Source organism: Sander vitreus, chromosome 14 (assembly GCF_031162955.1).
Source record: "Sander vitreus isolate 19-12246 chromosome 14, sanVit1, whole genome shotgun sequence".
Taxonomy (NCBI): Eukaryota; Metazoa; Chordata; class Actinopteri; order Perciformes; family Percidae; genus Sander; species Sander vitreus.
The window spans coordinates 47501-62263 of record NC_135868.1 but is presented as its reverse complement, the minus strand read 5'-3'; the positions used below and the strand labels follow the sequence as shown (position 1 = coordinate 62263).

General features: G+C 45.1%; 1 protein-coding gene and 1 long non-coding RNA gene across 2 annotated transcripts in view; both read right to left on the bottom strand.

The window, feature by feature from the left end:
* Nucleotides 1-1091: 1091 nt before the first annotated feature.
* LOC144529325 (uncharacterized) lies at nt 1092-3922 on the bottom strand. The gene is made up of 2 exons (XR_013502978.1): nt 2311-3922; nt 1092-2277 (listed from the first exon to the last, which is right to left on the bottom strand). It is a non-coding gene; the product is annotated as an uncharacterized LOC144529325 (long non-coding RNA).
* Nucleotides 3923-4684: 762 nt separating this feature from the next.
* LOC144529324 (activin receptor type-2B-like) overlaps nt 4685-14763 on the bottom strand; it is a 26754-nt gene continuing 16675 nt past the window's right edge. Inside the window, exons 2-11 of the mRNA XM_078268335.1 lie at nt 11726-11933; nt 10500-10606; nt 9449-9591; nt 8508-8651; nt 6983-7126; nt 6628-6776; nt 6115-6229; nt 5884-6022; nt 5593-5723; nt 4685-4995 (exon numbers count right to left, since the gene is read on the bottom strand). Coding sequence (XP_078124461.1) covers nt 4786-4995; nt 5593-5723; nt 5884-6022; nt 6115-6229; nt 6628-6776; nt 6983-7126; nt 8508-8651; nt 9449-9591; nt 10500-10606; nt 11726-11933 — 1490 coding nt within the window. The 3' untranslated portion in view covers nt 4685-4785. The remainder of the gene's footprint in view (nt 4996-5592; nt 5724-5883; nt 6023-6114; nt 6230-6627; nt 6777-6982; nt 7127-8507; nt 8652-9448; nt 9592-10499; nt 10607-11725; nt 11934-14763) is intronic.

Here is a 14763-nt window from a genome sequence, read left to right as displayed (position 1 = left end):
TTTAAAGCAAAATATGCTAAATGCATTTCAATACAAATATAGTCCAATGTGACATTTAGGAAAAAAAATCACAGGAAGGGGAGAAACAAAGTGAAGGAAGGAAGCTCCAGAGATGGAAGTCAAACAAACGTATAATAATAAAATAAAGGGAAGTGGAGAAATAGTGAGAGAGGCAAGGAGCAGAGAAAGGAGGAATTATAAAACTGGAAGACGAGAGAGGAGAGAGGAGTCAACGTGATAAGGATGTAGGAAAGATGTCAAGATGACGGAGGAACGAGATGTCAGAGATGAGACAACAAAAGGAAACGAGGTTAGCCATGCTGCCTTCAAATGTGCTCGGGTTTACCGCGTTAACGAGAACGCCCCGTCTCGGGATGGCTCCGAGTTCACGATCTGTGATACGTTCACTGACGTTTTCAGAGGTTCCGCGTTTCGCTGGATGATACAGACCCAAAAGCTGTTTATACTTTACATCAGGGATTTGGATTCGGCTGAATATTGGGTTTTTTGACGGGGTTCTGGTTTCTGCCGAACCTTAGAATCGTTGTCCACCAAACTGAACCCTACGCTTGCACTACGGGCGCTACGATGGTCGACGTAATGACGGCGCCGTTGATTACGGGAAGGAAGCGCCCCTAGCACTCCCATTCAAAAGGCAATTTGACCGAAAATGAGAATACGGTCAATCTTAGAAGTGGCGTTTCCATCCTAAATCCTAAATGTGACTCGGGTACATTCACAAAAACACCCTAGGTTGCATTTTGGCGAGAGTTATGCTTTAATACTCCATTTCCCATATTACATTACTCACTCGCTCACTTAATTTCTTAATCTCGATGAGTCTTTCGGCGAGTCTTTTACACGACTTCTTGCGCTGTGACCACGAGATGCCTTTGAAGGAGGACACAAGGGGAGAGGCGAGGAAAGGAGGGGAGGAAAGGAGATGAGTCAAAGAAAGCAGACAAAAGGAAAGGGGGAAGACGGAAACACCAAGAGGGAAAGTGGTGAGAGTCCAGCTCAGTCCAGGTGCTTTTATGATCATCGGCAGTTCAGTTCAGTCTAAAAAAAAACAACTATTTACAAGCTGGAGGTTCGTGTCTCGCTGTATCGTTTATCTTCAATCAGTTTGGTGATTTTAATGTAAAATAAAAAAAGATTAACCTCTCTAATCAAAGAATACAAACTTCACAATAAAATATGTGACTACAAGTCGTCAAAGCAACTAATACAATAAAGAAACAGAACTTTAAACACGTAGAAACGTCTTCTGAGGTATTTCTGGTGTATTGAGGTGATCTGTGGTTCATGAGCAGTATTGTTCTGATGGTTGTTGTATCACTTTCTCTCGGCTTTTACTATCTTTTCCACTCGTTTATTATCAGTCAATGTCTCTGTCTTTCGCCTCACAGACTCGGTACGAAGACAGAGAGTTTGCATGTGTTCGATGCACCCGGAAGTCAAATTAACAATCAAAAGGAAAATACAGAACTATATTTCATCATCATCGTCAGCAGCAGCATCGTAGACATTCACCGTTACACGTATGGCATCACAGAGGGATCAACACACACACACACACACACACACACACACACACACACACACACACACACACACACACACACACAATAAACACAGCTCTTTGTTTCCAGTTCTTATTGTGAATAATGAACAGGGATGCACCGAATCCAGGATTTGGCTTCAGATTGGGCTGAATATTGGGCTTTCTGACGGGGTTGGGTTTCTGCTGAACCCTACGCTGTCACTCCGCGCTACGCTGGTCGCCGTAATGACGGCGCCGTTGATTACAGGAAGGTGTTTACGTAGGTGGAGCTTCAATGCAGCAGGCTGAGAGGAAGTGGAAATGGAACTGGTGAGCAGAAAAAGTGTTGTTTGGCAGTACTTTCAGTCAAAAGAAGGCCATTCAAGTCCAGCTACATGTTCAATCTGCAATGCTGATTAGTCTGGTGGTGGCGAGGACCCTAAACAATACACAACATCACCGCTGTTACAACATCTGGTATGAAACATCTGGAAGAATACGAGCTGAGCATGAAGGAATCTGCAGACAGCAGCCAGAATGCAGCAACTTCAGGTACGGCAAAGGAAGGACAGTCACTGTTTACTTCATTAATGTGTTGACTGTGTTCATGGACTGAGGACGGGACGAGGACTCAGCAGAACCTCAACCAGGGGGTTCAGGATTCAGCAGAATCTCAACCAGGGGGTTCAGGACTCAGCAGAACCTCAACCAGGGGGTTCAGGATTCAGCAGAACCTCAACCAGGGGGGATTCAGGATTCAGCAGAACCTCAACCAGGGGGTTCAGGATTCAGCAGAACCCCAGAAATCTGGATTCGGTGCATCCCTAATAATAACGTTTATATAGCGTGTTTTATGGCTCCGAGGCGACAGACAGATGCCCCGGTTTTGGTCCCGGTTGAAAAAGATAAAAACAAAAGAAAGAGAGAATAAGAGACTGATGACCATTGACCTTTGCATCCATAAACGGGCAGAGTTGTGATTAACCTGAACATGTTGGTTTTTTATACTGTACTGACCCAAATATAAGGCGACCCCTACTTTTTCGTTTTTTTTTAGAAAGACTTTTTGAAGATTAAATCTTGTTTTTATAAAGAAAATAATTTTATTTAAAAATATGACAGTAAAGACACTTTGAATAAACTATGGTATGGTTCGCTGCTGTTTGAGTTTAAGATGACTTTTTCAGACGCATTTCTAAGAACAAAAGTCATCCTACATTTGGGTCGATACGGTATAACCACAGAGACGGTTTATTTTAGATCGGTGAGCCAAATTTAGAGGGATTAATGAATGTCGTGTTCTGCGTCGGAGCGCCAGGTTCCCGCAACGTTGGGAGGAAAGCCAAACTGACGAGGTCAAAGGTCACAGCTCCTCCACGGACCTCCGTAATGCCGCGGTCCATTTACCTCAGGACTCGGGAGTCAGAGCTGTCACACCGAGTTAAACAAGTCGGATAACCGTTAATTCACAGTGAGGTTTACTCTCTGCAGGTTAGCAGTTGTCAGCTGTTGATAACAATGCGTTACGCTGGGTTTTGTGCGTGCAAACAGCGGGACAACACGTCCACAGACACATGTTGGACAGGACTGTGTGTACAACTGAGTTAGATGGACACAAATAGAGTTGTTTCAATACCAATGCCGGTATCCGAAAAGCCTCCGTTAGTGCTAAAAAGGCTAGTATCAGCGAGTATGTGAGACTATGGAACTTAGCCTAACCTCTACTTTTCTACAGCTTTTACTGCTGTTGATGCACCGAGCAGCCATGTTGGTCTCTGACGTCGGCTTGCTCGGGGTATTGTGAGGTTCTCCGACTTGCAGTTGACATTTCCGACTTCAGAGTTCAAATGGAACGCACCGAAAGACACAACCAGACGGAGAACAGGAAACAATCTGCACAGAGACAGTTAGAAGACAGAAATCATACGTCACTTCAGCTGACACACACACACACACACACACACACACACACACACACACACACACACACACACACACAGACCTGCATCTTGAGGTCTTGCACCTTTTTCAGGGTAACTTGTGTCCCCCTTTGTTTGGGTGTTTGGGCACCTTGCAAATGTACATATTCAGGACAGCCAATAGGCTTGGAGCACCCTCAGACAAGCTCCTCCCACCGGGGATTTGGCCCCGCCCCCCTCTCGGGGCCAGGAGAACATGTGACCGGCGTCGCGTCACGGTTGAATCCCTTTGACCCTTGCACACCTGGTTACCTGAGAAGTGTTAAGTTTTTATTTCCGAGCCAACCAAAATGCTGTGGTTGTCCGCAGTCTGCCAATCAAATCTCTGCATGCAAGACTTCCTGGTTCCTGAAAAGCAAACCCATCACACTTCTCTCAATCTTCAGAGAGAGAGAGAGAGAGAGAGAGAGAGAGGCGGCCTTCACGTTCAGAACAAACGGTCCAGTCTTTCTGGGTTCCGTTTTCCACCGTCTCTCCTTCTGACCTGACTTCCTGTCTTTTTTTTGGAAACAACCCGTTGGATCCGAAGGTTTGTCGTGTGTGAGTTGTAGTGTGTGGTCACAGGAAATAAAAAAGAAAACTAGTCCAAGAAAAGGTAGAACAACAAATGTTATAAAGTCTGTATTTGTTGCGTTAACAGTCATCGCGTTTTGCAGCATTGTAGTAAAAAAAAAAAACATCCCAACGGTCGGTTGATGGTAGAAGGTTGTTACGTGACGCGGTTGCTAGGTTTCTAGGTAAGAAGGTAAGTCCAGACCTGGAGGAAGTAGAAGAGGACAGCGGAGGGACAAATGCACAAGGAAAACGTTTAAAAAAATCTTCCAGAGTGATGAAAGTCGTCGCTGAGGTAACCTGGAGATAGAAGAGCATTCACTGAGTCGGACCTGGATGCTTCAGAGTCGGGTTTCCTGTTTGTGTGTCTGTGTGCATCACAGAACACACACACACACACACACACACACACACACACACATTTGGTTTAAAAAAAAAACTAAAAAGACACAAATGAATCTGAGAGAAAAACGAGGACGTGTGCTGGTAATATCTGTCCAAACGGACAGAGAGAATCAAATAGCAGCTGCTTTCACGCCCGGTTTTAAAATCCACTGAGAAAAGATAAAAAGAGTGTGTGTGTGTGTGTGTGTGTGTGTGTTTGGTGTGTGTGTGTGTGTGTGTGTGTGTGTGTGTGTGTGTGTGTTAACGTCAGGCCTCTAAAACAAGTTATTTAGTCGTTTGTCGTTGTCTCGTCTCTCTTCGTGCTCCTCATGTATTGGACTCTTTGGGCGCTATGTCCACGTTGGTTACCATGGGAACGGGTACGAGTAGGGCATGGTGGTCGGAGGAAGGCAGGCCGATGGTGGCGTTGTGGCGGCGGGCCTGAGCGATCCGCTCCTCCACGCAGCCAGCCGAGAGGCGAGCTTCGGCGTCGTGATCCCAGCACTCCTCCACCGTCTCACAGATCTGAACCAGGCCCTGCATGAAACAAAATACATCTGTTCATTCTTTGTTTTCTGTGTTAAAAAGACGAAGGCAGGAGCACAGGAAAGGTAGTTAAGTTGGGCCACAAGGTCCCGACCTTGTGTGTGTGTGTGTGTGTGTGTGTGCGCGTTAGTGAAGATAACAGTGTCTCACTAGAAACTAGGAGACACCCCCCTGTGAGGACAGAATAAAGTCACAGGGAAAACTCAGATCAGAGTTCATTTTCAGATGAGATCTTGGTGGACCAGCTCTGACTTAGTGTCTGCTGCTAGGGAAACTTAGTCTCTGTTTCTGAATCCACAGCTGTGTTGTAACTCTTATGCTGGACTCAGTAAACTTTGCTTAACTGAACTCTTCGTCTCAGATTGATCCTTGTGTTCTGGTAAACTTAAGTCCGATGTAAGAAGGCGGGGGAATTAATAAATTGGAGTCAGATTTGACAGGCCTTAGGGCCTTATTTTAGACATTATTCCCTGTTCAGAAGTCAAACATATCTGTTCATTTTTTCTTTTCTGCGTTAGAAAGACAGAGGCAGGAGCACAGAATACATCTGCAGTTCTGTTTTCCGGAGACTAAAACAACATGACTCACGCTGTGTTTGAGCCAGAGCTCTTTGACGGCCGGTCTCAGCTTCTTGTGGACGACGACTTCCTGAAGATCCTCCAGAGACGGATGCTGACCCACCTCCTCCTCAAACGGCAGCATGTACTCATCCACCGGACCTACCACACACACACACAGTTATTTTAACTTCTGTTTCCTGTAGGTTGCATTTTCTTTCTTCAAAGTTCAAATAAAGAGAGAGTTCTGTCTGTCTGTGTGTGTGTGTGTGTGTGTGTGTGTGTGTGTGTGTGTGTGTGTGTGTGTGTGTGTGTGTGTTACCGTCGGCAGCCTTGCAGCGGGACACCAGCTCCCACAGCACCAGTCCCATGGCGTACATGTCGATTCGGAGGAAGGCATCTCGCTGGAAGTTGATGGCTCCCTCTAAAACCTCCGGAGCCATGTAACGCCTGGTGCCCACCTGCACACACACACATACACACACACACACACAGACAAACATTAGAACAATGCTCAGCGTGCCCCCAGCATCCGTCTGCAGGAGTAGCTCACCTGTCCGTGCGTCTCTCCAGGCGGTTCCCCTGGCTCGAAGCGAACGGCGAGACCAAAGTCCCCGATCACCGCCGTGAGGTCCAAACGCAACATGACGTTCTTACTCTTAAAGTCCCTGAGACACAGAGAGAGAGACAGCAGAGAGAGAGACAGCAGAGAGAGAGAGAGAGAGAGACATTAAACCAGAGGGTTAAGAGGTTATCAAAGTAAACTAAAACTAAAGCAAAAATAAGCAGTGAAAAATATTTGTTGGAAACTGAAACTAAATGATCAGATTGCGTGTTTGATAGGACTTTATAATTTCTGCACAAACTATTCATGATGTTTTTCTACCTTCCTACAGGCCCTTAAACGCAGCAGGAACACCATCTTTACCTCGCCGTGATGAAATGAGACGTGTGTCAAAGCTTTGGTTAAAAAAAAAGTGTTCAGACATGTTGATAGAGAATGTGGGAGCCAATCAGAGACAGCGTAGGGGAAGCTGTAACAGTGGAGTAAGTGTTGCAGGCAGACCTGTGGGCGATGGCCGGTTTGGGCCCCTCCCCCTTCAGGCGAGGAATGTCTTCGTGAAGGTAAGCCAGGCCGCACGCCATCGACTCGGCTACGTGGCACAGCTCGGTCCAGCTGACGATGTTTCCCTTCAGGAAGTCCGCCAGAGAGCCCTGCACACAGACACACACACACACACACACACATACATATGCACACACACACACATATGCACAAACACACACACACATTGACATGCACACACACACACACACACACACACACAAATGCAATTGTCAACAATATGTTAATTAAAGTAAAATAAAACCCTAAATGTTAAATGTAAATCTAGATCTAGGTGTAACAGAGTTCCCCTCACCCTCTGGTGGAACTGGGTGATGAGCCACAGCTCGGCGTCGTGGTGATTTCCTCGTTTCTCCGCAGCGATGAACTTCAGGATGTTTTCATGTCTCATCCCCGGAGTCATGAAGATGTCCGTCTCCGTCTGCCAAGACTCCTTATTCTGTCACAACCAACGGGAGAATACGAACATCAAGAGACTCTAAAATCACTGAAAGAGATGTGAAAAACTTTCTAGACATGAAAGCAACAGACGGAGGGACACTCAGCCATAGAGAGACAAGAACCGTAGAGTTTAAAAAGAAACATAGAGAGAGTAAGAAGAACAAGGAGAACCAGAGAGAGAGTAAGGAGAACCAGAGAGAGTAAGGAGAGAGTAAGGAGAACCAGAGTAAGGAGAACCAGAGAGAGAGTAAGGAGAACCAGAGAGAGAGTAAGGAGAACCAGAGAGAGTAAGGAGAACCAGAGAGAGAGAGTAAGGAGAACCCGAGAGAGAGTAAGGAGAACCAGAGAGAGTAAGGAGAACAAGGAGAACCAGAGAGAGAGTAAGGAGAACCAGAGAGAGAGAGTAAGGAGAACCAGAGAGAGTAAGGAGAACAAGGAGAACCAGAGAGAGAGTAAGGAGAACCAGAGAGAGAGTAAGGAGAACCAGAGAGAGAGTAAGGAGAACCAGAGAGAGTAAGAAGAACCAGAGAGAGTAAGGAGAGAGAGAGTAAGAAGAACCAGAGAGAGAGTAAGGAGAACCAGAGTAAGGAGAACCAGAGTAAGGAGAACCAGAGAGAGTAAGGAGAACCAGAGAGAGAGTAAGGAGAACCAGAGAGAGAGTAAGGAGAACCAGAGAGAGAGTAAGAAGAACCAGAGAGAGAGAGAGAGTAAGAAGAACCAGAGTAAGGAGAACCAGAGAGAGAGAGAGAGTAAGAAGAACCAGAGAGAGAGTAAGGAGAACCAGAGAGAGAGTAAGGAGAACCAGAGAGAGAGTAAGGAGAACCAGAGAGAGAGTAAGGAGAACCAGAGAGAGAGTAAGGAGAACCAGAGAGAGAGTAAGAAGAACCAGAGAGAGAGTAAGAAGAACCAGAGAGAGAGTAAGGAGAACCAGAGAGAGAGTAAGAAGAACCAGAGAGAGAGTAAGGAGAACCAGAGAGAGAGTAAGGAGAACCAGAGAGAGAGTAAGAAGAACCAGAGAGAGAGTAAGGAAACCAGAGAGAGTAAGGAAGAACCAGAGAGAGAGTAAGAAGAACCAGAGAGAGAGTAAGAAGAACCAGAGAGAGTAAGAAGAACCAGAGAGAGAGTAAGGAGAACCAGAGAGAGTAAGGAGAACCAGAGAGAGAGTAAGGAGAACCAGAGAGAGAGTAAGAAGAACCAGAGAGAGAGTAAGAAGAACCAGAGAGAGAGTAAGGAGAACCAGAGAGAGTAAGGAGAACCAGAGAGAGTAAGGAGAACCAGAGAGAGTAAGGACCAGAGAGAGAGTAAGAAGAACCAGAGAGATAGTAAGTAGAACCAGAAAGAGAGAGTAAGGAGAACCAGAGAGAGAGAGTAAGGAGAACCTGGAAGGGGAAGATCTTGACGGCCACGTGTTGGTTCATCATCTGAGCTTTCCAGACGCAGCCGAACCGTCCGCTGGCCTTCACCTCCAACAGCTGCAGGGGCTGCAGACGGAGCAGGGGGGGGGAGGAGGGCCCTGCAGGGTCCTACACACACACACACACACACACACACACACACACACACAGAGAGAGAGACACACACACACAGTTACAGATCACATATCAGAAAAAGACGCTTCCATCACTCAGATTCTGCTGCAGGAACAGCTGTTCCATCTGTGGGGTTTCCCTCGGTTTGGTGGGCAGGTTTAGGGGTACGCCCTCAAGAAAAGCCTCCACTGCTGGGAATGATCAGTCCCCTCTACCACTAATAGCAGCTGACCTAATGACCTCAGACTACGGCTGGGAGTATGAAGCTGTATCAAGTCAGAGATGTAGGGAGGAACTTGACCGTGCAGGGCTCTAAAAGTAAGGACCAGGATTTTAAACTGATTTCTATACTGGTCTGGTAACCAGTGAAGTACTGCTAAAACACGTGTGCTCTTTTGTTAATGTGAGTTAAAAGCCTTGCAGCACTGGTGGCTGATCTAAAAAGCAACCCCCAATAATAATATGAACATTATTAGTTCCAATGCAGCGCCACCAGAGGGCGCTGTGACTCCATGTTGTCTGTGTGTGCGAATGGATAAATATATATTCATTATCTTTCATCTGCTCCAGAAACTGTTGTGAACGAGGACACTTCCTCCCGCAGAATAAAACCTAAAAAGTCTAAATAACATTCTCAGCTCCCAGTGAAGGAAAATAACTAAGTACATTTACTCAGGTACTGTACTAAAGTAGGCTACAGATTTGAGGTACCTGTACTTCTTTTGAGTCTTTTTTCTTTCTGCTTGTACTTTGCATTTTGACAGCTTTAGTGTCTTCTAGATTTTGCTGACCTGGTTGATGTGGGCGTGTCCGTATGGAGGTTTCCGGTGGCGGTACATCCAGACGGCAGCGAGCAGCACCATAGTCACCATGGACACGGGAAGCAGGCAGTACACCATGACGCTCAACACGCTGGGGGGTGGGGCTTTGATCACTGACACACACACACACACACACACACGTAAGCACGCACACACACACGCACACACACACACAGAAACACACACACACACACACACAGACATACAGAAACACACACACACGCACACACACACACAGACATACAGAAACACACACACATACACACAGAAACACACACACAGACATACAGAAACAGAAACACACACACACACACAGACACACAGACACACAGAAACACACACACACAGAAACACACACAGACATACAGAAACACACACATACACACAGAAACACACACACAGACACACAGAAACACACACACAGACATACAGAAACACACACATACACACACACACAGAAACACACACACAGACATACAGAAACACACACACAGACATACAGAAACACACACACACACACAGAAACACACACACAGACACACAGAAACACACACACACACACACACGTAAGCACGCACACACACACACACACACACACACACACACAGACATACACAGACACACAGAAACACACACACACACACACACACACACACACACACACACACACACACACACACACAGACACACAGAAACACACACACAGACATACAGAAACACACACACACACACACACAGAAACACACACACAGACATACAGAAACACACACACACACACACACAGACACACACACACACACACACACAAACACGCACACACACACACACGTAAGCACACACACACACACACAGACATACACAGACATACAGAAACACACACACACACGCACACACACACAGACATACAGAAACACACACACATACACACAGAAACACACACACAGACATACACACGTTCATCAGGTAAAAACACAAACACAAAATATTAGAAAAGATGTGGAGAATTGTGTGTGAGACTCACACGGTCCGTTGGCATCCGGCAGGTGTGTGAATCTCTCGTTGCAGAAGTTTCCCTCGCAGCAGCAGAAGAAGACCTGAGGACTGTCCTCCGTCGCCACGCACTCCTGTCTGAGAGACGGAGACACAAACTGTCCAATCAGATCTCTGAGACAGGGATCCCGCCACGCACACACCGCAAAAATCGGAAAAAGCGCCAAAATGCCAAAAAGAAAATAAATAACGAAGTGTTGGAAAGGCGACAAAAGTGTAGAAAAAAAAAGACCCAAAATGTCTGACGTTCAAAAACATGGACATTCGCGGCGAAAATGTCTTTAAAAAGCATCAAAGACGTCAAAAATTACAACCCGACAAATGTGACGAAAAAGTGACAAAACGATGAAAAAAGCGTCAAAAACGTCAACATGAAGCATAAGTACATATATCTCTAAAAAGTAAAGCTGTGTAACTGTTATGTATTCTAGTATTTATTAGAGCGTGAGGATCCTCGTAGGGAGGAGGTCGGGGGGGATGTTTGGCTCCTAAAACTCAAGACTTTCACCAGGAAACAGGTGTTCATGTCCTGAAGGAGTTAAGGAGAAAACACAAGACTAGCCAGTCAGAAGCAGAGTATGAGGGCGTGCCCTGACAGTACCTAGGTAAGGACTACTAGCCAGTCAGAAGCAGAGTATGAGGGCGTGTCCTGACAGTACGTAGGTAAGGACTACTAGCCAGTCAGAAGCAGAGTATGAGGGCGTGTCCTGACAGTACCTAGGTAAGGACTACTAGCCAGTCAGAAGCAGAGTATGAGGGCGTGTCCTGACAGTACGTAGGTAAGGACTACTAGCCAGTCAGAAGCAGAGTATGAGGGCGTGCCCTGACAGTACCTAGGTAAGGACTACTAGCCAGTCAGAAGCAGAGTATGAGGGCGTGTCCCTGACAGTACCTAGGTAAGGACTACTAGCCAGTCAGAAGCAGAGTATGAGGGCGTGCCCTGACAGTACCTAGGTAAGGACTACTAGCCAGTCAGGAGCAGAGTATGAGGGCGTGCCCTGACAGTACCTAGGTAAGGACTACTAGCCAGTCAGAAGCAGAGTATGAGGGCGTGCCCTGACAGTACCTAGGTAAGGACTACTAGCCAGTCAGAAGCAGAGTATGAGGGCGTGCTACGCTAGCAGCTACAAATAATTGGGGCCGGGTTCTGCTCGCGGGCCTTGAGTTTGGCCCGTGTGGGTTTCTAGGGGTTTGTACCGGTCGTAGCAGTTGAAGTCGTCCAGCCAGCAGCCTTTCTTCACCAGCTGGATGGAGCCCGAGCTGTTCCTCCACGAGGCGTAGCAGTGCGAGCGTTTGTCCGCCTCGCCCTCGCAGTGCTCCACGCCGCTCTGATTGGTCCGCTCCGCCTCGTAGTTCACGTTGTAGTACAGACACTCCAGGGTGTCGCCGTCACCGTGGCTCAGCCCTGCAACACACACACACACACACTTCAATTTACACATTTGGCATACAGCAGGTCTTCATAATATGAAGCATATCCCTCTCTTCTCATGGGTATCTAACCATATACACTCTGTATTTATGGTTTATTCTTATCAATGTTTAATGTTTTTGTTTGTATGCAACCAATCATTTTTTTATTGAGAATCGTGACATTATCTGAATCGTGCACCCTTAGTGTATAGTGAGTAGTGTATAGTGAGTAGTGAGTAGTGTATAGTGAGTAGTGTATAGTGAGTAGTGTATAGTGAGTAGTGAGTAGTGTATAGTGAGTAGTGTATAGTGAGTAGTGTATAGTGAGTAGTGTATAGTGAGTAGTGAGTAGTGTATAGTGAGTAGTGTATAGTGAGTAGTGAGTAGTGTATAGTGAGTAGTGTATAGTGAGTAGTGTATAGTGAGTAGTGTATAGTGAGTAGTGAGTAGTGTATAGTGAGTAGTGTATAGTGAGTAGTGTATAGTGAGTAGTGTATAGTGTATAGTGAGTAGTGTATAGTGAGTAGTGTATAGTGAGTAGTGTATAGTGAGTAGTGTATAGTGAGTAGTGTATAGTAAGTAGTGTATAGTGTATAGTGTATAGTAAGTAGTGTATAGTGTATAGTGAGTAGTGTATAGTGAGTAGTGTATAGTGTATAGTGAGTAGTGTATAGTGAGTAGTGTATAGTGAGTAGTGTATAGTGAGTAGTGTATAGTGAGTAGTGATAGTGAGTAGTGTATAGTGAGTAGTGTATAGTGAGTAGTGTATAGTGAGTAGTGTATGGTGAGTAGTGAGTGGTGAGTAGTGAGTAGTGAGTAGTGTATAGTGAGTAGTGTATAGTGAGTAGTGTATAGTGAGTAGTGAGTAGTGAGTAGTGTATAGTGAGTAGTGAGTAGTGTATAGTGAGTAGTGTATAGTGAGTAGTGAGTAGTGTATAGTGAGTGGTGAGTAGTGTATAGTGAGTAGTGTATATGGTGAGTAGTGTGTAGTGAGTAGTGTATAGTGAGTAGTGTGGTGTATGAGTGAGTAGTGTATAGTGAGTAGTGAGTGAGTGTATAGTGAGTAGTGTATAGTGAGTGGTGTATGGTGAGTAGTGTATAGTGAGTAGTGTATAGTGAGTAGTGTATGGTGAGTAGTGAGTAGTGTATAGTGAGTGGTGTATAGTGGTGGTGAGTAGTGTATAGTGAGTAGTGTATAGTGAGTAGTGTATAGTGAGTAGTGTATAGTGAGTAGTGAGTGGTAGTGTATAGTGAGTAGTGTATAGTGAGTAGTGTATAGTGAGTAGTGTATAGTGAGTAGTGTATAGTGGTAGTGTGTAGTGAGTAGTGAGTAGTGAGTAGTGTATAGTGAGTAGTGTATAGTGAGTAGTGTATAGTGAGTAGTGTATGGTGAGTAGTGTATGAGTGAGTGAGTGTATAGTGAGTAGTGAGTAGTGTATAGTGAGTAGTGTATAGTGAGTAGTGAGTAGTGTATAGTGAGTAGTGAGTAGTGTATAGTGAGTAGTGTATAGTGAGTAGTGAGTAGTGTATAGTGAGTAGTGTATAGTGAGTAGTGTATAGTGAGTGGTGTATAGTGAGTAGTGTATAGTGAGTAGTGTATAGTGAGTAGTGTATGGTGAGTAGTGTATAGTGAGTAGTGTATAGTGTATGGTGAGTAGTGTAGTGAGTAGTGTATAGTGAGTAGTGTATGAGTGAGTAGTGAGTGGTGTATAGTGAGTGGTGTATAGTGGGTAGTGAGTGGTGAGTGGTGTAGTGGTGTGTAGTGAGTGGTGTATAGTGAGTAGTGAGTAGTGTATAGTGAGTAGTGTATGGTGAGTAGTGAGTAGTGAGTAGTGTATAGTGAGTAGTGTATAGTGAGTGAGTGAGTAGTGAGTAGTGTATAGTGAGTAGTGTATAGTGAGTAGTGTATAGTGAGTGGTGAGTGAGTAGTGTATAGTGAGTAGTGTATAGTGAGTAGTGTATAGTGAGTAGTGTATAGTGGTGAGTGAGTAGTGTATGGTGAGTGGTGTATAGTGAGTAGTGTATAGTGAGTAGTGTATAGTGAGTGGTGAGTAGTGTATAGTGAGTAGTGTATGGTGAGTGGTGTATAGTGAGTAGTGAGTGGTGTATGAGTGAGTGGTGGTAGTGTATGGTGGTGGTGTATGGTGAGTGGTGAGTAGTGTATAGTGAGTGAGTGTATAGTGAGTAGTGAGTGGTGTATAGTGAGTGAGTGTATAGTGAGTAGTGTATAGTGAGTAGTGTATGAGTGAGTGAGTGTATAGTGAGTAGGGTGTAGTGAGTGAGTGATAGTGAGTAGTGTATAGTGAGTGAGTGTATAGTGAGTAGTGTATAGTGAGTAGTGTATAGTGAGTAGTGTATGGTGGTAGTGAGTAGTGTATAGTGAGTAGTGTATAGTGGGTAGTGGTATAGTGGTGGTAGTGAGTAGTGTATAGTGAGTAGTGTATAGTGAGTAGTGTATAGTGTATAGTGAGTAGTGTATAGTGAGTAGTGTATAGTGAGTAGTGTATAGTGAGTAGTGTATAGTGTATAGTGAGTAGTGTATAGTGAGTAGTGTATAGTGAGTAGTGTATAGTGAGTAGTGTATAGTGTATAGTGAGTAGTGTATAGTGAGTAGTGTATAGTGAGTAGTGTATAGTGTATAGTAAGTAGGCTACATTCAGACTAGGGGTGGGAATCACCAGAGGTCTCACGATACGATATCACTATACTTATGTCACGATACAATATTATTGCGATTTTAAACATATATTCTGCGATATATTGCAGTTCATTACCTTTTATCCAACTTCAAATTTTTCCCAATTTCAAAGTATGTCCCCAAA